At 37.8% G+C, this 26,931-nt stretch overlaps 1 protein-coding gene across 3 annotated transcripts; it reads right to left on the bottom strand.

Annotated features, from left to right (window-relative positions):
- Nucleotides 1-6,917: 6,917 nt before the first annotated feature.
- Nucleotides 6,918-25,442, bottom strand: LOC148862261 (Amidase family protein). 3 transcript variants are annotated; one of them, XM_088981273.1, is made up of 12 exons: nt 24,962-25,442; nt 24,381-24,496; nt 24,042-24,263; nt 23,871-23,953; nt 23,687-23,787; nt 22,994-23,117; nt 22,752-22,906; nt 22,126-22,262; nt 21,870-22,040; nt 21,478-21,702; nt 20,792-21,025; nt 6,918-7,248 (listed from the first exon to the last, which is right to left on the bottom strand). In XM_088981273.1, the coding sequence occupies exons 3-11, from the start codon at nt 24,252-24,254 to the stop codon at nt 21,011-21,013; spliced, it is 1,224 nt and encodes a 407-aa protein (XP_088837399.1). In that variant the 5' UTR covers nt 24,255-24,263; nt 24,381-24,496; nt 24,962-25,442; the 3' UTR covers nt 6,918-7,248; nt 20,792-21,010. The 3 variants fall into 3 exon arrangements, with proteins under 3 accessions (XP_088837399.1, XP_088837397.1, XP_088837398.1); XM_088981271.1 differs by having other exon boundaries at nt 24,381-24,501; nt 24,962-25,410; XM_088981272.1 differs by having other exon boundaries at nt 24,381-24,459; nt 24,962-25,389.
- Between the last annotated feature and the right edge of the window lie 1,489 nt (nt 25,443-26,931).

Genomic DNA, 26,931 nt, shown 5'->3' with positions numbered 1-26,931 from the left:
GTCTTCCGGTCATCACTTGCTGCAATTAATGATGACATGGCCAATGAATAATGACATAAGGTCTCAAAATCCCAAGTACTGTGATGATGATGCGGCCCAGGTGATGATGATATGATTACAAATTAATTTGGTATTGCATAGCATGAATAAAAATGACTTGCATGAAGCTTAAACGCATGGCCTTTTAGTAAATATGTAACATTCAATGTATGTGTAGTAATGAATGCATGTTAATTTTGTGCAGCTAATTCGAATTCAAATCCGTGTGTTGATTTTTGAATTGGGGTCAAAGTAGGAAAAAAAAAAAATAACTTATAATCTGACTTTTGTGAATATCAGAATGAGTAGTCGCCGGTCATTATTATTAGGATGGCAATTTTCTTCATCCCACGGGATTCAATTTTCGGATGAATTGGGGATTCAATTTTCGGATGAATTGGGGATGAAGATTGTACCCGATTTCTCTGACCCAATGGGGTTGGGGATAGAGATTGTTTTGGCAAGATGAGGATGGGGGTGGGGATTAATAGGAATCTTTGATCAGGGTCAAGGTTAGGGATGGGGAGGTCCCCGCCTCGCCTCGACTCCGATCACATATACATACATTATTTATAATTTAAATTTTTTATTTATTTGAAATAAATTAATTTTTCAAAAAAATACTGTTATCTAAAAAAATTTCGGGGATTCGGGTCCCGTGGGGATCCCCGTCGGAGATCGGGGATGGAGGACAAATTTTATCCCTGACAGGGATATGGAGACAGTGAATATGATCCCCGCCCCAAACCCACCCAATTGCCATTCCTAGTCATTATGGCCTCGTTTGGCATCAATTCTTGAAATTCTTATTCTCAAAATCCTTTGAAAAAAAATAAATTTTGAGAATTTTCATTAGAGAATTGCCACACGCATTTGGCACAACCATCCAATTCCTATTTTTCAGAAATATAATCACGTTTGGCATCACCTCATTTCTTAGAATCAATTCTCAAACTTACCAATATATAAAACATGCCAATTCTAATAAATATAAATCCAATTGCTACCCCATTGTAATATATTATGTTTAAATCAAGTCTTCAAATGAGAAATATATAAACCTATAACTCTAAATATTATCCACTTCAATCAATTTTGCCTTGTTAACACGTCTTCATACTTTATATTGGTAGAAACATGTGATAAAATTTAGCATTCAAGGATTGGGTATTCATAATGTAAAACCTCATCCTAGAAGATGGGATGCTGGGTATTTGAGAGTAAATTATCATTCAAGGAGAACATCATTGATCCCTTTTATTGAATCAATGGTTCCATATGTGGAGGCTAGTATGGTAAGTAACTAAGTATCAATATTTGTTCACGATGCAAAGATAGAATCATCAAACCTTCAAACCATCACTGTTTTCAGTACTTATAAGCTTCAATCCCTTAGAACAAAATTGTAATAGCAACAAAAGAAGCATAAGAAGAATACAATAGCAAGTTCTGATTCAATTTACAACACTTCAGGAGTGTATCTTTCAGCAACAAAATTATGAATGCTTTAATTTACAACATTTGTTTGTTTGGACCCATTTGTGTGTCATTTTGTAATGTACACCTTCTTTCATTCTATAAATAAAAGTTCCTTCTGAAACAACCATGCAAGTAAGATATTTTTTTTTTGGCATATACATCTAAACACAATATTCTTAGTTATTTGACAGAACAACCAACAACAAATCAACTCCTAACAGTTATTTTTCTCATTATAGTGGCTCCTTTCATGGATGATAATGCAAGATAAAACACTCAAAAGGACAGATTCCTAAGTACCCAGATAATCAAATGCATAATATCTTTATTTTTTTCAAACTTCGGAGATTAGATAGATAGATAGATACAAGAATTCAATTTTATGGATGGATCCCACCAAGTAGATAATCAAATGCATAATATCTTTCTTTATTCGTATAAATGGATACCACCAAGCAGATATTACTCAAATAAACTCTTCCCATGAATTCAATTTTATCAATGAATTAAGCATTTCCTTTTGTCGCCACTAACATTGAATCATGGAAGAAATTCTTAGCAGCTTCTAAAAGACAAAAAACAACAGCCTTACTAAAGAAGAGATTTCAGAAGAGGTGTAGGGTTTCAGAAAATATCTTTTCATCTGATTTGCTGAGAGATCAAAGTTAGAAAAATGGCGTTCCATTAGATGGATTTGAGAACGAAGATGGCTAAGCTAAGTGGGTTCACCGTTAAAGAAAGAAGAGGTGTAGGGTTTCAAAAAGGATCTTGGCTCCCAGACAATCCCAACTTTGCAATCTTCTCATCCGTCTTCGTGCCTGAGACAAAGACAAAGATGATGGGAGATCTCTTCCTGAGCTTCGGTGGTGTGATTTGACATGTCAGAACCTTATATATATGGGGGAAGGAAAATTCAAAGAAGTAGCCACCATGAGCGGATAGCTTATTGGGGGTGGTGGGCTGACACCGGATCAAGTAGGCACAACGTCGTAAGTATGGTCAATGAATACTTAGAAATTTATTTGACACTTGTCCCTTAAAATACCCTCAGTGTACCCTTGAAAAAGATTAATACCACTTTTGACAATTGTCAAAATATTTATCAAGTGCTCATTTAATGTGCTTTGTTGTGCCTATTAAATCCGGTCCTGGCAAACACCACCTAAGTGAACTGAAGTTGCAAAGGAGCTTTTGAAAGATAAGACAGTACCAAGTTCTGATTCAGAACAAAATAACAAGACATTCATACCTGAGAATGAACAGAATCCCTAAGGGGCTGTGCTTATATTCCAACTTCTGATACCCATATTCAGCAACCAAGGTCAACGCGACATCATCAGTCGGTAAAGTGGCTCTTTGGGAGTTCTCTTTTTTGTTGATGTCCTTCACAGACTGTAGTTCAGGGATGGGAATGGGGATGTCCACAGTCCACAGAGAGTCAAAGGAAGGAGATGATTGATGTCCACCGTCCACAGCACATCCTTATCGTGTATTGGGTACATCTCCCAATGGTGCACCATTCCTGATATTATCATGGGGAGATGTTTCCAATAAACATGGGGATGTGCTGTGGGACGTTGTGGGGGGCTGATTTGAATTCACGATTGATTGGTTAGTGATTTTCACGAGAGTTTTTTTGTGTATTATGGTAAATTACAGAAATGCCCATGCTTTCACGTGCAAAACAAGCATACGTGTTCGTGGTTAATTTACAAAGGACGTTGCGAGAATTATGAGGATGAGAAATTCTCATCCTTGGAAGTGAAAAAATATCACTTCGGAGAAACTCGCCTTTGGATAAGAATTTCCATCAAAAAATAGATCGATTCTTTGGAGTAGGCAAACCCAAACACAATTCTACTAAAAAAATTGTGAGAATTGCTAGAAGTAATTCTCCTGAGTGACACCAAAGAGGGCCTATATTTTCCATCGAAACAACTGGAAGTAGCATGAATCCCACTACTTTACACATCTCTTGTGTTTGTTTTGCTCTTGGAAATCAAATAATAAAACATAAAATACAATGGAGTTTTTAAATTCTTTATTCAAATTTTTTTTCTGTTTATATTCTAATATAAATACATCCAAAGAAGAAAGAAGAATAAGAAGTAAGTGGTTGTTTCATGCGAAACTGTTAGATATCAAGTCTTTAGCCAATGCACCCTTCGTAAGACCCAATATAACTAGAACCATTAATGAGTTTGAGTACATATAGCATTTATTCAGCTTATTAAGAGAATGTCCCATTGCACAAGAGGTAGGAGAAATATGCATTGCAAGCAAGGTTATTTGCAATCAAATGCATTTATTTTGGTGAAAAACTTGAATTACTTTCACAAGTACTGAATCTAATTCTTTGGCCCCATTCTTTTCTAGGAAGCCATTTACCTAGGTAAATGCATTTATTTGTGTTCTTTTGATTAAAAAGTCATTTCCAAGTAAATGTCCTTTTGACCATTTTACCCATTGAATGCAATTATTACAATGGACAACTTTGTCCCATGGCGTTTTGATAATTTCCCTAGGTGGTAAAGCTAACTAGTTACCCATCAAGGAGATAGGTATCACCTACTCCATTAAGTGATATTCGGGCCTTGTTCGCATCTTGGTAAGTCATTTATATGGGTAAAATGCATTTATCCGGGAAAGTGTTTCTTGGGAAACACTTATCCGGATAAGTGCACTTACTAGTGTTATTTTATTCCCTAGGTAAAATTGTACAATGATCAATTTATCCAAAAAAAATGATACTATTGAAAGGACGATATTAACCCATAATGAATTAGCAATTTTCAGCATGGATGGATAAGTGATTTACCTAAGTCTCATGAGGGTATTAATTGCACAAATAAATAAAATGATCAAGAATCATTCTTTTTCATGGGATCCACTAATACCGAAATATGAATGTAGGTTTATTTGTTTTCTGTGAGACCCACCAACTTAAAACGAATAAGGCCTTAGGGGAAAGCAACTTACCATGGACCCATAGGCCCATGGTTAATTGAAAAGTGAATTTGAGATTATTGATCAACAGGAACCACTTTTCTATTAACCAGCTTTCCCCCTTTGCTTTACCAAGAAATGAATGGGGCTTTAGTTTCCACTCTACCCATTTCAATTTTGTAACATGATCAATTAGTTTTCTTAGATAAATCAAGTAAAATTACTATCAATCACTAAGTTGCAGATGTAACTAGCTTACAATATAATATGTATGCTATATAATAAATATAATCACTTAGTTGGGATGATTTTCCTAAATATCCAAGGCAACCCCTTGGGTAAACAAATTGCTTAACATCAAAGAATGACAATTTCTTAAGATAAGAAAGTGGGGTTATTAAATAAAATAAATGTTTACTACTCATGGTTAAACCAAATGATAGATTAGGTTATTTATTCAGTTAAATTATAAGAGAGAGAATCTATCAAAAAAGTTACAAGAGAGAGAAAGAGAGACCAAAAAGGCAATTATATTGCAATGAAACTTGAATGCTATTATGGTATGTAAGGCTATTACATGGTTTTTGTGAATTTATTTTTAGATCATGGGTGATTGAATGCTTATATACTATTTAAATCTATTTATTATTTAATTTAAATAGATTAACCCTATTAATTCAGTTTATATGTATCATTTAGTGTAGAATTAAATAGGTTATCATGACCGTATGGACCTGAATTGGCAACTGAAAATAGCCTATTTAAATAAACGAGTTATGTGAGCCACATCTTGTTACCCGTACAATAAACCAGCCACATTCATGTTTGAAAATTTAATATCATCAATTAGTCGAGTCGTGTCGTGTCGTGTTCGTATTGATGTATGTATCTAAATACCCCTACCTCTACACGGCATAAGCACTACACAAGAATAAGAATTGCCATACCCATTGGTAATATGAAGTTGGAATGTTGGATGTAAAGTGCGAGGAAAACAGATTCCCAAGGAACTAGTAAATGAAGAATAGTTTTTGATCAAATAGTTACTATCTATTAGTGGGCAGACCAATACAGGTTTTTTGGCCAGTGCTAATACAAGTGGTCTGGGCTTGTCATTGGTTTTTATGTATGTACTGATTAGGATTGGGTCAGGTTGCTTATATTGCTGACATATCTTGCCTTAACCCAGCCCAGCCCATAATTGCCAGTATTGCTTTGAATGTCTTGATTCTAGCTAAGGAGCGCATAAAGTCATAGATAGCCTTGAATGTCTTGATTCTTTGATTCAGACAAGATAGAAAAAGAGTTGAGTAAGTAATGAGGTAAACTTTACTTCCTCTAAGGCAATAAAATAAGTGCTAAGGATATGGTGGATGGTGTTATAGTTGACTTTGATATGGGGATCGAAATAAAATCCCAATTTGGAAAGACCAAGACAATAACAGAACTATTGCCATTGCTTCTCTCAACCAAATTATATTACATCTCTCTCTCTCTCTCAAACCCCCTCCCCCACTCACACACAAAGAATTGGGAATTATGCACTGGACCGGCAGTCATTCTTCCATTTAATTGACTTAATGGTGTTCGTGTTATTTGCCAGGAATATTTTATTACCCTTACAAAGATGATTGCCATTGGTCCCATCCCATCAGTACAAAAAGAAGCAGGTGGCTATGGCTGCTACTAAAGTAGGATGAAAATTTTCAATATTGAGGACAGTGTCTAAAGGTAATGTTACTTCTCCCAGGTAAGGTTCAAAGTATTGATATGCTTCGGCCCATATCGGCCGATACGTATCATTTCGGGACTGCTCCGATACGCCCCTATAGTGGATGTATCGGGGGTCTGACTGATTCAGGGAGTGAAAGAGACCTAAACCGGTTTCAAAAAAATAAAAATAAAAACTAAAAAAAAAAAACAGAATCGATTCACCCAATCTGAGGCCTGTTATTTGTTACACCGTGGAGACAGACTTAATCTAATTCATGAAATTTGACCCATAACATAATAATTGAAGGTTTATCAAAATCAAGAGTAATTTAGCAATAAAGGATGAAACAAGTGAAAGATGGAAAAAAAGCTATTATAAACAATAGAATTTAGAATACTTTTTCAAGTAAATATATATATATATATATATATATATATATATATATATATATATATATAAATGGCAAGATATGAAATAATAAGTATTATAAAAAATCAAATTTAAGAACTAATAAATGGTATGGCCACACAAAGGAAGGGGATGGGTAGATGGGTAAAAACCAAAAATATCGTACGGACGGAAATCGATGAGTGGGCAACTGCCATACTCAATGGACAGACGGGCTTTGATAAGTTGGTTGGTTGGTCGGACCCCCATCCCATTTCTGCTCAAATCGTGACGTTAATGTTATTCTCTTTGAAGTAGTTCAATAAAACACCACTTTGTTTCACAACCAGCGGGAAAATAAATGGCACTTAAGCACCTCACCTTTGCAAGAATCTAACAAGACTTGGCTGTTGTACAGTACTGAAACATTTTGTTTTGAAAAGAGTACAAAGATATATTGAGGCATATTTCTTTCTTAATGTTAAAACCTTGAGGCTGCGTTTCGTACAAAGTTGTGAAATTTTCTTAAATTATTTCCTTCTCACCAAATTATTATCTGTTAAACCAAACTGCCATCATTGACGAGGATAAGGGATAAAATCATCTGGCCCGAGATCATCAATTGGTGGGCGCTGTTTATGGTGGTCAGTTACAGATTGGTATGCCATGGCTAATGCAAGAACCTGCATAAATGAAAGCACCATCAGTTAGTCTTCATTTCGGGGGAGGAGGTAAAAGTGCAAAACAAGAAGAACAAGAAAGAAGAGAACCGTCAAGGGGAGCTTCTGCTTAACGTATAAAAAGTTTGTTTATTGTAGAGCCCAACTTACACGGACCGGAGAAGTGGTACTTCTAAAAGTCTAATAGAGTTGGGAATGACTTTTAGTTAGGAGGAGTGGATACTGCATAACGGATATGACACAAAGTACTTATACGCTTGGAACTGGGAAGATGCCATTGCCACTTTGCCAGCTTTAGTTTGTAATGTCCATCTTTATATTTTGAACCTCCTTTGAAATTCATCAACTAAATTCTTTATAATTTCTACATCAGAAGAGAAAAGGGAAGAAATATCCATCGAGTCTGTCAATTTCGGCCAATTTAGTATTCATTATCAAATGTTATTGTCTCATCACTTCACTTCTATTAATTTTAGATCGATACCCAACCCAACCCTGCAAGGGTCAAAGGGCCTTTTATTTAGGCTCAGTTCAGGAAGAGTGCAAATACAAATGTTTAAGTTCAGTTTGGAAGGAGTACAAACAAGGTTTACAGTATCGATCGATACACATTGTATGGGAAGCACCCAATACATCCCTACAGAGAGTGTGTCGAGGTTTTGATCAGTTCAAGGGGTGGAAAAGCCAAACCCCCCCTAATTGGTTATGAAAAAAAAAAAACCAATACTGTCCAATAACGTATTGATATTTATAACCTTGAGTAGATTTTGCGCTTTACATATTTGACACGCTTTATTTAATATTATTTTTTAAAAATTAACCTATTTTTAAAATTTTACTAGAAGACGCCCTAAAAAGAAACGTCTTCATAGTTAACAATATCATGGAGAAAGTGGAGCCGCATGTATCTCAACCTCCACGTGGAACTACGAAGCATATGCCTGAATTGGAATTGGAAGCTGCACAATATGAACACATGGCCATCCTGAATGTTCCCATCTAAAAAAAACCTGGCACCATTGGACAACCCAAAACAAATGGTGGACCACATGGGCCAGGTGAACCCCACGTGGACACATCCCACTAATCATCAGGCTTGGTTCCCAATTGAGCAGTTCCAGAAGCCTTTTACAGATCAGGTACTTTCCATTCTTGCATCTTTATCTTTTGTTATAACTCTCTTTACACTGTCACATGCATTTCTTACATCCATGATCATCTGATGGAACATCAGAGGAGCAAACAGATCCAAGAAAGTCCAACACTTACAGCACCTTTGCAACAAAAAACGACCAAATATTCTTTTCCTCTGCGAAACCCAACTCTCCTCTACTAAATCTGTTGACTTAGCTAAACACCTCAATTTCAACCACCAAGTTCACAGTGCAGCGGGTACGGGTGATCATGGGCCTAGCCGGGCTTGGTAATTATGATAAGGGTTATAGCTTAGGCCCAGGCCTGACCCAGTCCAAGGTTCCAGGCCTGAAACATAAGCCCCAACCCAGGTCTACACAAGCCCAGGCCGGACTGAGCCTGATTTTGGGCCAATGACTTTTATATATAAAACATTACATATCTATAATATTTTATATTAAATAGCATAACATGCATATAAACTTATTTTATATATTATATAATATAAAATATTACATATAATATAAATTATACATGTCATATTATAATATTTATATATATATAAAATATATAATCTAATGTAAAATAACATGTATACATATATACATTATACACAAAATATGTAAGTTTAAATATATGCGGGCCAGGCTTGAAGTATTAAGCCCAAACCCGGCCCTAAAATTTACGAGCCTGATGTGGGCCCGGCCCAGACCAGGCCTAAACACAAAACCCAGGCTCAAGCCCGGAATTTCAGGGACAGACTTGTGCGGGCCAGGCCGGACCGGACTGAAATGATCACCCCTAGCAGCGGGTCACCCAGGGGGTCTTCTTTGTTGTTGGACTAGCCAAGTCTCTTTACAAGTCCTTCAAACGAGTCATCACTTCATTCTACTTCAAGTAAACAGCAACCCCCCACAACAACCATGGCACATACTTTTCTTTTAAGGTCATCCCCAGAGAAACCAAAGAAAAGCAATGTGGGCTCACATCAAAACCGTCATCCAACCAATCCAACTTCCCTGGATTTTAACGGGTCACTTGAATGACCTACTGAGTCAAGACCAACGGAATTTTCGCCAGAAACAACCAAAGCTGTCCAAACACATGGCAGACTTTATCCGATACTTCCACCTAACAGACATGGATTATGTGGGCCCAGGCTACACTTGGACCAACGGTCAATCTGGAACTTCAAAAATTCTAGAGAGATTGGAATAGAGTTTTCGCCACAACTGATTGGTTCCAAATCTTCCCAGAGTCTATTGTTTATCACCTCCCCAAAATTCATTCAGATCATGGACCAATCCAGTTAGCCACACAGCCATGCCAGGCGAGGAGAAAATCCCAGTTCCATTTCATGCCTTTTTGGACAGACCATCCGGACTGCAAAGAGATTATATTCAATTCTTGGAATGCCTCAGTTCAAGGCTCACCATATCATCAAATAAAAGTCGAATTATCTTCATGTAAGAGAGTTAAAACAGTGGAACAGAAACACTTTTGGCATCATTTAAACCGCCTCTCAGCCTCCACTAACCAAATTCAAATGTCAGACTCTCCTAATTCCCCATCTGATCAACTTGATAACCTTCGAAGGCAATACTCTTACTGGCTGTCCAAAGAAGAGTTATGGAGGCTCAAATCCCGAGAGTTATGGCTCAAGGATGGTGACAAGAATACAAAATTCTTTCATCACATGGCCAACAAAAAGAACACAAAGAATGAACCTCAGCAACTTATAACGCAGGTGCCCTACAAAGCATCCACCTCCCCCAACTTAATGAAGATCAAATAAACTCTTTACTCCAATCCCCAACCCCGGAGGAAATACATCAGGTTGTCCACCAAATGAACCCATGCGCTGAGCCCGGAAGGATATACAACCTTCTTTTATCAAAGTTTTGGAGCATAGTAGGGCCAAGCATCTTCCAGATGGTCTCTCATTTTTTCTACTCAGAATGCTTATCTCGGGGCATTAACAACACTAATCTTGTTTTCATAATTTCATCCCTAAGCATTCAACTGCAAGCACCCCTTCAGACTTCAGACCCATCAGCCTCTGTAACGTCATTTACAGAATCATCTCTAAATGGCCAGTCTCAAGGCTGCAACTCATCCTTCAAGATATAATCTCCCCCTACCAATCCGGCTTCTTGAAAACAAGACAAATCACGGATAACATTTTGTTAGTAAGAGAAATTATTCACGAAATGAACATCCAAAAGAGAGGAAAGGGATATATTGCTCTAAAATTGGACATGCCAAAAGCTTTTGATAGAATAGGATAGAACTCCCTACAAGATACACTCCAAAACATGGGGTTTCCATCAAAATGGTGCTAGCTGATTCATCAATGCATTTCTTCCCCAAGCCTTTCCATCAAACTAGGTGGTGAAATATTAGAATACTTCAACGGCCGGTAGAGGCCTTAGACAAGGAGACCCCATATCACCATACCTATTCATAGGGATGGAAGTTCTCACTAGCATGCAAAACCATGCTTCAAATCAAGGATCACTTGAAGGTGTGAAGATCTGTAGGAATGGCACCCCTATCACACATTTGATGTTCACAGATGACTGCATTATCTTCAAGAAAGCAGACATGCCCCAAATAAGATCTCTATTGGAAATCCTCAATACATTTGAGAACCTTTCCGGTCAGCAAATCAACTATGCCAAATCTTGTGTGATGTTCAGTAAAAATGTCCCTAGACACCACCAGAAAATGATCTCCCATGCTCTAAGACTCAAAAATTCTCTGCTCAATACAAAATACTTAGGCTCCAGAATCCATTTTCGCATGAGAGACCAGTTAAGTCCAAAAGATCTTTACAAGCACATTATCCAATGTTTTAAAAGCGTAAGGCGCGAGGGCCAATTTGGGCCTGAGGTGAGAGGCGCAAGGCGAGGCACACACCTTTTTAAAGCTAGGCACAAAAATAAAAAAAAAATGCTAAAAAATAAAAAAAAAGTCTAAAAATGCCAAAAAATTCAAAAAAATGCAAAAAAAATAAAAATATTAAACATAATATTAATAAGAAATACAAACTTAAGTTTTAAAATTAATGGTTTAAAAAACCTATTATCTAAAATTAAAATACATAAGCATAACATGTAAAGCATATTCAAATGAAAATTTAAAAATAAAATCAAACATATAAAACATTTTCAAGCATGTAAAGCCCACAATCTCTTTTTTCCTCAATTGCATTACTTCAAGTAGCTAATGTGATGTAAAACATATTACATTCCTGATTCTACAAATCACCTTTGTGCCACGCCCCTCAAGGCAAGCCCAAACAAGTCCATGTTTGGGTCTTAAATTCTTAATTCTCACACAAAACATAATGATTTTATAATTTTAATTGCCTTTTAAGAAGATGTTTTATTAAGATGAATGAATAAAAAACATTAGCAAATAGGGGGTTCTCGGACATCTGGGCCAAGGCGCACCAGGCATGCACCTTTTGAAAGTGTTGTGTCTAGGACCTGAGTGAGGCGCCTACCCTAAAATGTGCCTCACTTGTGCACCTAGGCGCGCCTTTTAAATCATTGGCATTACCCAAAAAATTTCAGCATGGAGCTCCAAATTATTATCTCATGTTGGAAGAACTACTCTAGTCAAGTCTATCATCCAAGCCATGCCAATCTACTCCATGATGACCACTACTTTCTCCAACAAAATTCACAATCAGATGGACAAATAAGCTCAGGCCTACTGGTGGCAAGCAGACGGGGGTAAAAACACAAAATACATAACAGCCCGGAGCAAGTTTTGTACACCCAAAAATTTGGGAGGTCTTGGTATCTAAAAATGGAACCCAATGAACAAGGCTCTTTTCGATAAAAAGATATGGCGCCTAGCTTCCCATCCACACTCTTTATGGAGTAAAATCATAAAGGAGAAATATTTCTCCTCTTGCAGTATCTTCTCAGCTAGAAAAGGAAGTTGTAATTCCTTATGGTGGAGACAAGCTCACAAGCTCTTGCCAACCTTGAAGTAATGCTATATGGCTAATCAAAGATGGCGCTACAATCTCAGTTTTTGATGATCCATGGATCCCCCTCCATCAATTTGGGAGCTCAAACCCACAACAGCTCTCCACCAACTCATCTCTTAAAGTTGTCGATTTGCTAACAGCTAGCCAACAATGGGATTACCAGAAATTACAAGAATTATTCACCTTGGATTTCATTCAAAAAATCAGTACCTTGCACCCAAACCCAGGGCTAGAGGCAAACATTTTAATATGGAAAAACAATAATAGTGGAGTTTACACAGTTAGATCAGCCCTCCTCCTCCCCTTTCTTCCAATGGTCAACTTTATGGAAACTCAAAATCCCTTTTTGGTGTATTGTTTTCACATGGAAATTCCTATGGGGTGGAGTCCTCACAAAAGACAAATGCAAAAAATGGTTAATTGAGCAAGACTTAGGTTGTGCCTTTTGCAACCAACAGCCCGAAGATTTAAATCACCTATTCTTTACCTGCTCCTTTTCAAGAGCAATATGGTGTGCCTCACTGTTGAGTTATTGGGCCGATGTTCTCTTATTGGGCTGACTTTATTTAATTTTTATTTACATAATTCAGTTAGGTAGTTATTGGGCCTTAGGCCCATTCGTTTATGTTAAGTGGTTCTTTTAGCTTCTTACAAGTAGCCGACCTACTAAGGGCATACTTGTACTTGTACATTCTTTTTATAAGTATATAATTAAAAGGAAGGGGGCGGCCAGACCTAATTCTTTTTGGCTTCCCCTCATTCTCTTCTATTTCTTCTTCTTTTCTTTTCTAGCAGAAACTTTTCTCTTCTTTCTTCTTTCTTCTTTTCATAAAGTTTATATCAAAATAGCTATCATAAGCTTTTCTACTTGGTATCAGAGCGGTGTTAAAGACTTCTTGAGCTGCTTCATCATGCAGCCCTAGATCGGCCGACTGCATGGTGAGATGAAGGGCTGATCGAAGACCTCAGGTAAGCCCAGTTTTGGGATTTTTTTTTGTGGTGTTGCAATCCCTTGTAGCTGATGTAGGATTTTTCACCAAAATCAGGAAGAACTAGAGAAAGGGGAGAGAGTCCTGTTTTAGTAGGACTCTTCATTTTTTACCTAGAAAGTGGCGCCCTATCTTTTTAGGGTTTCTTGAAGTTTTCTGAAGGGGGCAGTTCAAGTCCCACCTTGTTTAGAGGCCTCTAGAGGGAGCGGCAACCTCTTCTTTTTCTTCTGCTCCCACCGAAAAAGGAATCTTTGGAGGAGGGAGATTCTAGGGTACTAGAAGGGTGTTTAAGGTGTCTGAAGGAGATAAATACCTATTTTTTCATCTCAAAGTGATTTCCTAACCCTTTTTTGAGAGTTATGGAGGGATACGAAGTTGAAAACAAACCTGGAGGTGAGATGGGACAAGGGGGAGAAGTGTTGAAAGACTTTTTCGAGGCTAGGACCATCACTACAGTTAAGTTAGATGGTACAAACTACTTAGAGTGGTCACAATCTGCAAAGATGGCTATTGGTGCCCATGGGAAATTGGGGTGTGTCATAGGTGAGGAAGAGAAATCCAAAACTAACTACTCCTGATGGGTACAGGAGAACCATATGGTAATGACTTGGCTGTGCAATTCCATGTTGCCCCATATAAGTAAAAACTTTTTATGGGCTAACACAACTAAGGAAATTTGGGATGGAGTTGCAGAAACCTATTCATAGAATGAGAATGTTGCTAGAGCCTGCCAATTGAGGAACCAGGTAATTGCTACCAGACAGGGAGATAAGTCTGATGCTATTTATTTTTCAGCCCTCAAAACCTTATGGCAGGAGATAGATCATTTGGAGACTGTGGTTTGGGAAAGTAGCAAGGATGCAACAACTTACCAGAAATTGTTAGGGAAGAACAGGGTTTTTGAGTTTCTAGCTAGACTTAACCCCAAGTATGACATTGCATAGCAGCATATTCTTTCCAAAGACAATGTAACTCTCTCTTAGGCACATGCCTTTGTATCAGGAGAGGAGAATAGGAGGAATGTGATGAAGAGGAACCTAGGCATTGAGCATTCTACTATGGTTAGCACAGTAAACCGAAGCAGAGTGGAGATAGGGGTGGAAATGAACTCAGGAAGGAAGATAAGAAGGATCTGATCTGTAACTACTGTAAGTAGCCTAAACATACCAGAGATACCTGCTAGAAGCTTCACCCTCACCTTGTGTTGAGTCGACTTAGAAACAAGAAGGGAAATGTGAATATGGCAGTAACTGGTGACTTATAAGGACCACGTGCTACAACTTCCCTAGAGTCTGTTGCAGTTGTTGTAGTGAGGGACGAACTGGAGAAATATGGGTAGTTACTAAATCAGAGAGATACAATCAGCCCTAACCCATTATCAGGTGGACAACAAGGTACAGGTGGATCAGGAGGTGGCCATTCTACTTAGTTTGCACATACAGGTAGTTCACATGCCACTACAAACTATGTTTCCACTATAGGTAAGGAGGGACCCCCTTGGGTTATAGATTCAAGAGCCTAAAAGCATATGACCAACATTTCCACCATTTTCTCCTCATACCACCTCTGCTCTGGCAAAGATAGAGTTTCCACAACTGATGGATCACATGTTCCCATTGCAAGGAAATGGTCTATCAAGATAACCGATACCATTTCCCTACCCTCTTTCCTCCATGTTCCTAGACTGAGTACTAACCTTTTACTTGTTGGTAGTTTGACAAAGAATTTGAATTGTTCAGTAATTTTCTCCCCTGGTCATTGTGTTTTACAGGATCTGGAATCAAAGAGGATGATTGGGAGTGGTCATGAGGTGAATGGAATTTACCTTCTTGATGCGCTTCCTAGTCATCAAAGTCATCATGTCAACAACGGCATTGAGTCAGAGTCAGTGGGTCAGATTATGCTTTGGCATAATCGGTTAGGGCATGTCTTTTACTTCTTTGCATTTCTTGTTTCCGAAGTTGTTTGAGTCTGTTAATTTGTCCAGTTTAGAGTGTGAAGGCTGTCAACTTGGAAAATATTGTAGACATTCCTTTAAAGCTAGTAATAAAAGATGTTCTTTTGCTTTTGATATTGTTCATACTGATGTGGGGGGGCAATATCATATTCCCTCTATGGGTGGTTATCGGTATTTTCTTCTGTTGGTAGATGATTATTCTCGATATTCTTGGCTATAATTGATGAGATCCCATGATGAGGTGTCATCTTTGGTTTGACAGTTTCATCAGATGGTGCTAACGCAATTTGGGGTACGAGTGAAAGTGTTTAGGTCAGACAATGCTATTTTGAAAAAAAAAATACTAGCATCATACCTATCAGAGCATGGAGTAATCCATCAAAACAGTTGTTCATATACTCCACAACAGAATGGTGTAGCAGAATGGAAGAACAGACACATTGTGGAAGTTGCAAGAAGCATGATGATGACCTCTACTATTTCGGTTCGGTTTTGGGGATGATGCAAATCTTACAGTGGTTTTCTTGATTAATCAGGTGTCTTCTTGTATTCTTGGATATAGCACCCCATTCAGCCTTCTTTTTCCTGAGGGGGAGATGTTCCATATTCCTCTAAGGGTGTTTGGTTGTGTATGCTTTGTCCATGTTCTTGGTCCTCACTGCTCAAAACTTGACCCTAAGGCAAAAAAGTGTCTTCCTTAGGTATGTAGGAAACCAGAAGGGGTATTGTTGCTATTAGGGCTGTTCATAAGAATGCCCAACCCGACCAAACCGACCAACCTGGACCGACCCAACCCGAGTCAGCCGGGTTTTCGTCCGTACCGGTCGGTTTTGGGTTGGGCACATACATAAACCGAAATCTCAGGTCGGTTTCGGTTTTCTTGCGTGAAAACCAAAACCAACCCGACCCAAACCGAACTAGTATTCTACTAGTTTGGTAATTCCTACTTCCTAGTTTGAGTAGTTTCCTAATTCCTAATAGTTTTCTATTTTTAGACTTTTACTAGAACTAGAACTCTAGAAGGCCCATTAGGCAATTACAATTAGAATTCAATTAAATGTCCTTTTTTAGTTTTTTACCTAGATTAGAATTTAGAAGGTTTCTAAATTTTTATTTTATTGATTTACCTTCCTAGATTTACCTAGTTTTTTACTCTAGAAGGCCCATTATTGACACTTGTTTTTACATGAATAATTTATTGATTTTATTCTTTACCTGAATTAAATTTAGATTTATCTTGGACTCTTGAATATCAAATTATCAACTAATTCAGATTTTATTTGGCTTTGTACAAGAGCAGAACCCAAACCGACCCAAACCGACTCAAACCGACCAAGTCGGTTTGGCCTGTCAGTGGGTCGATTTCGGTTCCCACCTTAGCTAACCCGACCAGGTCGGGTCGGTTGGGAAAATCCCAAGAAACCGACCCAACCCGACCCATGAACACTACTAGTTGCTATGACCTAGTCTCTAGGGGTCGGTATGTTACTATGGATGTCACCTTTTTTAAGTTCACACCTTTCTTCCTGGGGGATTCTTCTCAGTGGGAGTTTTTGGAGAAGTGAGCAATCTATACCACTTCTAGTTCCAACCCCTTTGTCCACTCCAATGTCCGACCCTCTTGTTTCATCTACTTTACCACCTCCCTTGCATCTTGTTTCTCAGTGTTTTACACAATAGTGTCTTCATCTCTTCGACTGCATAGGGAGGTTGATTCCACAGCAAAAGAATCCACATCACTTCCTATCGACTTCTCGGAGACTCCAAGTTCGACTGACACTGATCCAGGTATGCCCCTTGCTTCCCCTAATGGTTTAGTTCCTATTGATACTACTAACCCCATTGCAAATGACCTTGACCTTCCTATTGCACTCAGAAAAGGGAAAACAAAAGTGTACTGCCCATTGCATCTCACACTATCTCTCTTATAGTGGACTATCTCCTTCCTACCGGGCCTTCCTTTCCTCCCTCAACTCCGTGTCTATACCCAAGGGTGTTAGTGAAGCTCTCTCCAAACCTAAGTGGAAGACATCTATGCAGGAGGAAATGAAAATTTTGATTAAAAATCAAATATGGGAGATTGTGGATCTACCAGAAAGCAAAGAGACAGTTGGATGCAGATGGGTTTATACAGTGAAATACAAGGTGGATGGGAGTATAGAAAGGTATAAGGCAAGGCTGGTTGCAAAAGGGTATACTCAAACTTATGGCATAGATTACTTAGAAACTTTTGCACCAGTGGCAAAGATGAGCTCAGTCCGGATTCTTCTCTCACTAGCAGCTACATACTCTTGGCCACTCTTCCAACTTGATATGAAAAATGATTTTCTAAATGGAGACTTACAAGAAGAAGTGTATATGGATCTTCCAACTGATTTCTATGATGATGTGGAAAAGGAAAAGGTATGCAGGTTGAAGAAGCCTCTATATGGTTTGAAACAATCATCCAGAACTTGATTTGACAGGTTTAAAAGAGCCTTGGTTGTTTTTGGCTATACTCAAACTTAATTAGATATACTTTGTTTGTAAAGAGGTGATCGCTGGTGTCAGTTTTGATGGTGTATGTAGATGACATTGTAGTTACAGGAAATGATCTGAGTAAGTGATTCCTTAAAGGAAAATCTGCACAGAGCTTGACATTAAGGATCTTGGGGAGCTGAGGTACTCTTTAGGCATTGAGGTGGCAAGATCAAAGCATGGAATCTTCATCTCATAGAGGAAGTATGTTTTGGGTCTACTATGGGAGACAAGGAAACTTGGGGCAAAGGCAGCTAGTACACCTATTGATCAGAACCACAGGATAAATGCTTTAGAAGGTGAACTAGTGAAGGATGTTGGGATATATCAGAGATTAGTGGGGCGGTTGCAAATACTTATGTATGACACAACCAGACATCTCTTATGTAGTGAGTGTGGTGAGTCAATACATGCATGCCCCACGAGTTCAACATTGGGAGGCCATTTACGGGATACTTTCTTATTTGAAGGGACACCCGAGTAGAGGCATATTGTTTGCTAACCATGGGCAGTTGAAGCTAGAGGCTTACACAGATGCTGATTGGGCAGGGTGTTTAGATGACAAGAGATCTACATCAGGAGTATGCACTCTTGTTGGAGGTGATTTAGTTTCATGGAAGAGTAAGAAACAGGCAATTGTGGCCAGATCAAGTGCAGAAGCTGAATACAAAGCCATGGCACATGGTGTTTCAGGGCTCCTTTGGATCCGCTCCTTATTAGGAGAGATTGGGATTGAGGCAAAAGAATCTATGATACTATACTATGACAATCAAACAGCAATTAACATTGCCCACAACCCAGTTTAGCACGATAAGACAAAGCACACTAAAGTGGACAGACATTTTATAAGAGAAAGGGTGACTTTAGGGGAAGTTTGCTTGGCATATGTTGCACCTGATTTGCAGCTTGCTGATGTTCTTACAAAAGGTGTTGCAAGAAACAAGCTAGAGTATGATCTACACAAGTTGGGAATGTATGACATTTATTCCCAACTTGAGGGGTAGCGTTGAGTTATTGGGCTGATGTTCTCTTATTGGGCCGACTTTATTTATTCTTTATTTACATAACTCAGTTAGGTAGTTATCGGGCCTTAGGCCCATTAGTTTATGTTTAGTTAAGTGGTTCTTTTTAGCTTCTTACAAGTAGCCGACCTACTAAGGGCATACTTGTACTTGTACATTCTTTTTATGAGTATATAATTAAAAGGAAGGGGGCGGTCAGACCTAATTCTTTTTGGCTTCCTCTCATTCTCTTCTATTTCTTCTTCTTTTCTTTTCTAGCAGAAACTTTTCTCTTCTTTCTTCTTTCTTCTTCTTTTCATAAAGTTTACATCAAAACAGCTATCAGAAGCTTTTCTACTCTCACAATCTGAAATAATACGAGCAAGTCTCGTACTATGCCCCCCACCAGATCTTAAACCAATGCATAAAAAAATTAACCACTGCTCTACCCACAGAAGAAATCAACCAATCATTGGGTAAGATCTGCATCATCCTCTACCTTATCTGGGAAGCACGTAACAAAACAATCTTCCAGGGCATTCGAAGTTACCCCTTGGAAATAATAAAAAAGACTCAGTCATATCTACCTACAGGTCAACATGTGGAAGAGTCCACCATCATGATCAACGCCACATCAACACATATACAGATTTAACTGTTTATATTGATGGCTCTTATGATCCTTCTTCAGGGCTTGCAGGATGCGCTTTCATCATCCAACTCAACAGGTCCTCTTAAAGCTAAAGGCAGACCTTGCTGAGCCGTCAACAGCTATGACTCTGAGATTCAAGCACTGATTGATGGTCTGGAAGCAGCTTCTCAATGCAATATCAAATGACTCAATGTTTGTTCTGACTCCCAGCAACTAGTAATTTTTTTGTTGTACAATCTAACTACTACTTACTGGACCAAGCTTCTACACAGAGCAAAACTCAAGCAACTTTCTCTTTTTTGAATGTCTAAACTTTTGTCATGTACATAGAAACAGTAATCAAGCGGTCCACACTTTTGCGTATCTAGCATGTAAAGGGCAAATGCATGTAGAATACAGCCCTCCTATCGTGTCTCATGTTCAGTTTTATATATAATCAATGAAGCTGCTTTCTGTTTAAAAAAATGTTTGGTAATATCATATATAAGTTTTTGCACTGAAATATTTGTATTTGCACTCTTTCCAAACTCAATTTGGAAGGAGTACAAATACAAATATGTACAGTACAAATATATAAAAATTAATACAAAATACAAGGTTTTGCACTCTACATATTTGTATTTGTACTCCTTCCAAACTGATATAAAATAACAAATACATATATGTATTTGGGAAGAGTGCAAATACAAATATGTACAGTACAAAAACATATAAAATAATACAAAATATAAGGTTTTGCACTGTACATATTTGTATTTGCACTCCTTCCAAACTGAGCCTTAGGCTGTGTTTGGTTGCAGTGCAATTTTATTTGCACTAGTATAAATGCATGAGAATGCATATGAAAAGAATACAAATTCTCGTTTAATTTTGTTTTGGATTTTATTTTATCTTGCTTTATGTCTTAATTTACTTCATTTGTATTGCAATCAAACAAAATAGGCTAAAGTTTGGAATAAAAATATGTCAGAATTTACATTCAAATCATTTGCACTGCCATAGTTTTGCATCAATACAAATTTATTTGCATTGCAACCAAACACAGCCTTAGGTTCAGTTCAGGAAGAGTACAAATGCAAACATATAGAGTGCAAATAAAAGGTTTAGATATATACTTATCAAAAAAATAAAAGGTTCAGATATACCATATACATGGTTTTGCACTCAACATATTTGTATTTGCACTCTTCCCAAACTGAGCCTTCGGGAATGTGAGGAAGAGCCATTACCCAATATTGGCGCTAGCTACAAGGAAATAATATCACAAATGTTCCTTTGTGAACAGAAACTTACAATGTGATCATGATTGGGGGGAGCATAAATGCCAGTTGAGATGGTGGTTCGACGTCGAGTTCCACTTGGAGGAGGATTCATGATACTCTTTAATCCTGTTGGAATAACCATGATGGGCATGCCGACAAGATTTCCCATGCAAACTTTCTCCCAATCAGTCGCATTACCAATGAATGCATCAACGGTAAAGCTCTCACGAATTTCCTGAATCAACTTTCCTCATGCTCTTTGTGCCTGTGGATAATTCAGAAATTTAGCTTCTGAAAATAGCAATAGTAATTAGACTCTTAATTCTTTTCTATATTACTAGTCTACCATTTTGTTAATATCCAAGCTGCACCATGGCTAGTCTTAAATACTATTCAGTATTAAACCTCTAGTCCACATATTTTTGTCCCAAATTGACAGATAAGTTCATATAAAACAATGCATTGTGTTTTTCGGTAAGAAGGAAGCATGAGTGGTTTATATAGCTTACTTTACATTTTATGGTAATGCTATCAATGTTAATAAAAGGACTATGATCTGGAAATGTTAACTTCTTCTGTTATTACTTGTTTCCTTCTCTGCAAATGTTGGATATAAATAAATACAGATTATTTTTGGGTTGACCAATAAATTTAAAAAATTAGAACATTGCTATTCTGAATTTTCCATCTAAAGATTAATACGGATAGATGACAAACCTGCACGTAATCAACTGCTGGTACCAGGCGTGCACGTCGCAGTTCTACGGGCCACTGATCTTGTGCTTCATAAACAGCATCTTGTTTGGAACGCTGCCACTCATCGAAGTGAGATAACATATCTACATCCATTGTTAAATTTAAGATGCCTTGAACAGAATTCACTGTGTAATTCAGCTTGAAAGGAACCATATTAACACCCTTTGATGCAAGAACATGAACAGCCTGGTAGTGAAAATAATCAAGAATCATGAGAAATTCCAAAGTTGAACACCGGAGAAATTTTAGCCTAACTCCCAAATCCAAGGGCAGTCTCTTAACTACTCCTGTACTCCAAATTATAATAGTTCATAAAGATAACAATCATGTAAACTAAAAGAGAGTTTTTTGACCTCCATGTCAGCATCCTCAAGATATCCAACAGTTAATTTGGTGATGTCTACTGAAAAGGGGTCCTCAAGAAAGATATCCCTAGAGGAGATGTCATCTGGATCCTTCCCTCGAATGAAATCCAGAATAACTCCACAATCTGCAGCGTTTCTGCAGAAAGGGCCAAGCTTATCCTGTCAAACAGAAGAGATTCAAGGGTTGCTTTCCAGTAAAGCCAATAAACCAAGGACATTTAAAACCAAAACGTCACTGAGCTACCAAGCTCTCAGAGATGCTCATAACACCACTTCGACCAATAATACCAAAAGTTGGACGCAATGATGTCACTCCACAACAAGCAGAAGGGTAGGTAATAGAACCTGCCGTTTCTGAACCAATTGCAAAAGGAACAAGACCTGAAAAAGAAATAAAGAGAAAATCATTAGCAAGAACAACACTCTTCTAGAAAGGTTTATTCTTTAAGAACCTAGACATAAAAATGGTGACAAATATTCTATTGCAGAACCAGAAATATTAGATTATAGAGAACAAGGTGATTAGCACCATGGTAATTGGATATAGGACGACCATGTCTGTGCCATTACGATTCATTCGATGAAGAAATAAGATGCTAATAAGGTTCAAAGACATTAGTAATGGCACCCCAATTAATTGGCCGGAATGTATAAAATGAGTGGTAATACCATATCAATAATTCAAAAACTGGGTCTACTCTAAATGTGGTCAGCACCCAAATTTCTAAGGAATAGAGTGCCCTTGCTATGAAGATAAGGTATGTTGAGGCTTGAACTCTTCTGAGAATTCAAGCATAGTCTTGGGGAAAATAGTTAAGAAGAAACTGGAACCATATTAAAAATGTGCATACAAAGGAACTGAAGAAAAACCTGCTGAAGTGCTGGCGGCAGGCCCAGCTGATGAACCAGTGGAGAATTCTTCAATATTCCATGGGTTCCGTCTCCTTCCCCCAAACCAGATATCATCATATGCAAGTGATCCAGAAACAAGCTTTGCAATAAGAACAGCTCCTGCAGATCTTAGTCTGCTTGGGGGAAATTTCAAGAGCCAGAAAAGGCAATCAGTGATAAATATGCTTTCTTAGTGTAGTTTCCAGCTTTTAAAGGAGTACCTCTTGTAGACCCAAGCTTCCACGTCAAGGACTTGATTCTTAAATGTCATTGAACCCCACGTCGTCTTATATTTGGGCACTGAAATGATGTCTTTCAACCCATATGGAATCCCATGGAGAGGACCTTGAACATTTAACCACTATTAGAAACTTAAATGAACAAAACTTTTTGATAGCACAGAAAGTAATAACATGACAGATCTTTGGACAAATGGAACCTAACACTCTGTACCGCTTTGCCCCTATCTAGAAGCAATTAATTTAAATGCATAATTAACTTCCAATCATATTGCTTATGGGGCTAGGTTATGCCATAAGTGAGGCTTATGGATTATATCTACATGTCCTGGAGAAACCTGCATGTACTATACCACAATGGCACTTTTTTTCTTTCTTCCTTTTTTACCTTTTTTGCTTCATATGTCACAATTGCACTTGCACAATAGAGATAAACCTTCTTCTTTTGAGAACAAAATTGCGGCATGTCTTGTCATTCACTCACTCAAAATGGCTCAATTAAGTTATAAATGTGCCACAGATTTTGACGTTTGCATAAATAGATCTGAGAGAAAACTCGTATAGTTTGCTGTTTATCACAAACCTCTACGCGGTTCATTCACTTTTTACCCTTTAAGAGAACAACAAAGAATTCATACAAGATTGAAGTGAGCATCTAATGGATTGGGGACTTACCCAAATACACTCCTTTATCAAGTAAATCATCAGCTTCTTTTGCCTGGCTGTATGCCAAATCTTCTGTGTAAGAAACCACAACTTCAAGAGCATGATCATACCTAAAAGAATTATCCAATGCATCATCCACGGAGGGAGTGAGAATAACAAGTCTTCAAATGAGAGCTTAAAACAACACCTTTACCTCTTTAATCTCTTTAGGAAAATCCCAGTAAGCTCCTGAGATGTAATTTGCTTTGTCCTAATAAGATGTCCAAGCTCAAGAACCTGATACAACCAATAAATGAAATGTAGGGGGAAAAGAAAAATTAAAATACGCAACACTCCATACTTAAATGGTAGCAAAAAGACTTACACTCATGAAAGCAATATCTTCTGTATCTGGCCTACGTACGTCAGAAAGATAAGGATAACTGAACCGTCTGATCTCATGAGATGTTTCTCTACCATTCCACTCGGGATTGAAAACCGAAACAGATGGATCTTGCAACCCTCCGTTAACAGAAGCAACTAACTTCCGATTAGCTCTGAAGATAGGGATATTGATATTCCTTGCACCCTTGGCCATCTCCTCCACCTAACGGAAAAGGCAAAACACGGTTTCTGTGACAAGTTGAGCTTAACCTACAACTTCAAGAAGAATGATCACATTAATAATAGAGTTTTTGGCGGGCCATCTTCATTGTAAAGTTACCTCTGTATCATTGAAGAAGTGGGCATCGAAGAACTTCAACGCAACTTTGAGAATTCTTGCATCTTCACTTAAGTATTCTCTGCATTTGGTGTTGTTAGTTAGAACCAGACTCCCTGCTGTCCTGATCAAAGGAGAATATGAAATGGCATCCATAAAAAAAAAAAAAAAAGAGGGATTAATTTGCACATTCTAAGATCTCATCACTATCAAGCTATAAACGTCTATAATTCCTTATTAGGCTATTCTTGACTTCAAGCTTCCGAAAAACTATGTTACCTGGAAACTAGAGTATGAAAATTAACTCGAATTTTCCGATACACTATTTCCCACATTTTCTTATACAGACCCACCTATACAAACAAGCCACGGGCGTGATTTCATGCGATTGAGAAGGTAATTGAAAAAGGAAATGAAAAGCAAATTAGGGTGGGGAGTGGAAGGGGAGAGGTGATTGGTAAGAAAATGAAGTGGGAATTTGAAGGGTTGTTGCACAGCCTTGTTTTTTTTTCTTTCTTTTATGGAAGGAGCACAACCTTGTTTTATGGCACCCCTGAGAGAAAAACAGAGACAAAGAGAGTTACCATTGGTCTGCAGCTTCCGGCGCAACAGAAAGTGGTGAGTGCTCTGGAGCTAATGCTAGAGAACCCAGTATTGCAGCAGCACTGTAGAGCACCAAGACGAAGACGAGGAAGGAGACACGCAACAGCAAGGGTGTACGCGCGTCGCGAGACATAGCTGCTGCAGGTGCTGCGTCTACTTTCCTAAAGACACAAAGGCAAGCAAGCACCGCTGTTGTGTGTGATTGGCTGATTGCAGTGCTGTTGATAACTTGATTTGAGAGCCTCGGAGCCTCCGGCGGTAGTTCGGAATTTCGGATCAAATAGCAGAAAAGGCAAGGAAACAATTATGAATAATTCTTTATTGAATAGTTGGGAGATTAAAAATCAAGGAAAAAGTTAATATAATTTTCAATTAAAAATCGAACTTCAACAATTTACACTAATTCTGTGCTATCTCATTTTGGAGATAAATAACTCAATTTATTCATACTGGTTAAAGAATGGATACAAGAGAGAGCCCTTTAAAGTTTAAAATACCAATAAGCTGGAGAGATGGCTCAATAATAAGACCATGCAACATGTTAAATGTGTAAACATTTTTTTACAATTAAAAAAAAAAAAAAAAACTAAAAGCACAGATGGTTATTAATTATCGGCCAATTCAGGATGACAAAACTTGTTTGTCTAATATGGTTTCACGGTTCAACCATATTAATTATCCTCTTCCCTCTTCTCATTCCGTCAGCATTTTTTGTAAGCCCATTTATTTTTTGCATCTTTTTAGTAATTTGTTTTTCTTACATCTTGTTTATTTTCTCTTAACTTTTATTTATTAAGAGGAATCTTTTAATTTTAAGAGAAAAATGATTGTTCGTTTCCTCTTATCTCTTATTTCTTTAAACGTAATTATACAACTTTTTCTTTTCTAATAATACTCTCAAAAAGACAAACAAAAACTCTCATATATGAGACCAAAATAGATATTTGATAATTTTCAGAATTCAAAACAATATTCTCTACATTTTGAGTTCAGAGAAAAGAAAACTTCACCAATATCAATATACCTCTTAGCCCGTTTGCTTTTCAGTAAGCTATTTACCCGATTAAATGTAGTTACCTAGGTAAGTTTTTCTTAGGAAACACTTACCGGGTAAGTGCAATTACCCATGTTCTTTTATTTTTCATGTAAATAAGGCAATGACCATTTTAACCATAAAAATTCATTATTAAAAAGGGCATTTTTGTCCCTTTCAAATGTTGGCAATTTTCCCCATAGGTGGAAAAGTTAATTTACCCACTTAGGAGATACCCAGGGAAATAAACTTTCCTTGGTCTCCACATAAATCTGAAAAAAGAACATGGGATTCTTGGTCAATGGGAACCAAAATCCCATTTACCAACTTTCCTCCTCTCAAAATCCGAAAAAAGAACGCCCCCTTTAATGTAATTATTGCACTTTTAGATGTTAAACTTCAAAGCAAACGAGCAGACCCAAACACATAGAGCCCAATAACTATTTAACCGGTCCATTGTTTACCTGGGATGGATAGGGGAATTGGGACATCCCCGAGCATTGACAAAAATTTCTGATGATCCTAAAGTGGGCCTTTACAGCAACCTCATACAAAATGTCCTTTCATTTCTGTCGTCATATTGGAATTGATTCACCCCAACAAAATACCTCCACCTTGTACTGAGTTAGGTGTCCATCACAGAGAGAGAGAGAGAGGGAATAGTATACCCGGCCAGAGGTATGCTTAGCCCCCTCCCACATGGGTACTTTATAATTGTTTCCCGAAATTTTACTGTACCTATTCCATGGACACCTCTTAATATTCATCTAATCCCGTTAGTTTTGTTTAAATAATCATCTCTAGTTCTTTTCTTCATTTATCTGCAAAGTCTCTCCCCTAAGTAAATATACTAACTAGTAAAGACGATTGTTTTTTGGCCAAGCATATGTCAAATAGAAAACAACTACCTTTGACCTG

This window comes from Nelumbo lutea, chromosome 3, assembly GCF_056320005.1.
Source record: "Nelumbo lutea isolate HS-2025 chromosome 3, American lotus-T2T, whole genome shotgun sequence".
Classification (NCBI taxonomy): domain Eukaryota; kingdom Viridiplantae; phylum Streptophyta; class Magnoliopsida; order Proteales; family Nelumbonaceae; genus Nelumbo; species Nelumbo lutea.
The sequence above is the reverse complement of the archived record's forward strand: the minus strand, read 5'-3'. Positions and strand labels throughout refer to the sequence as shown.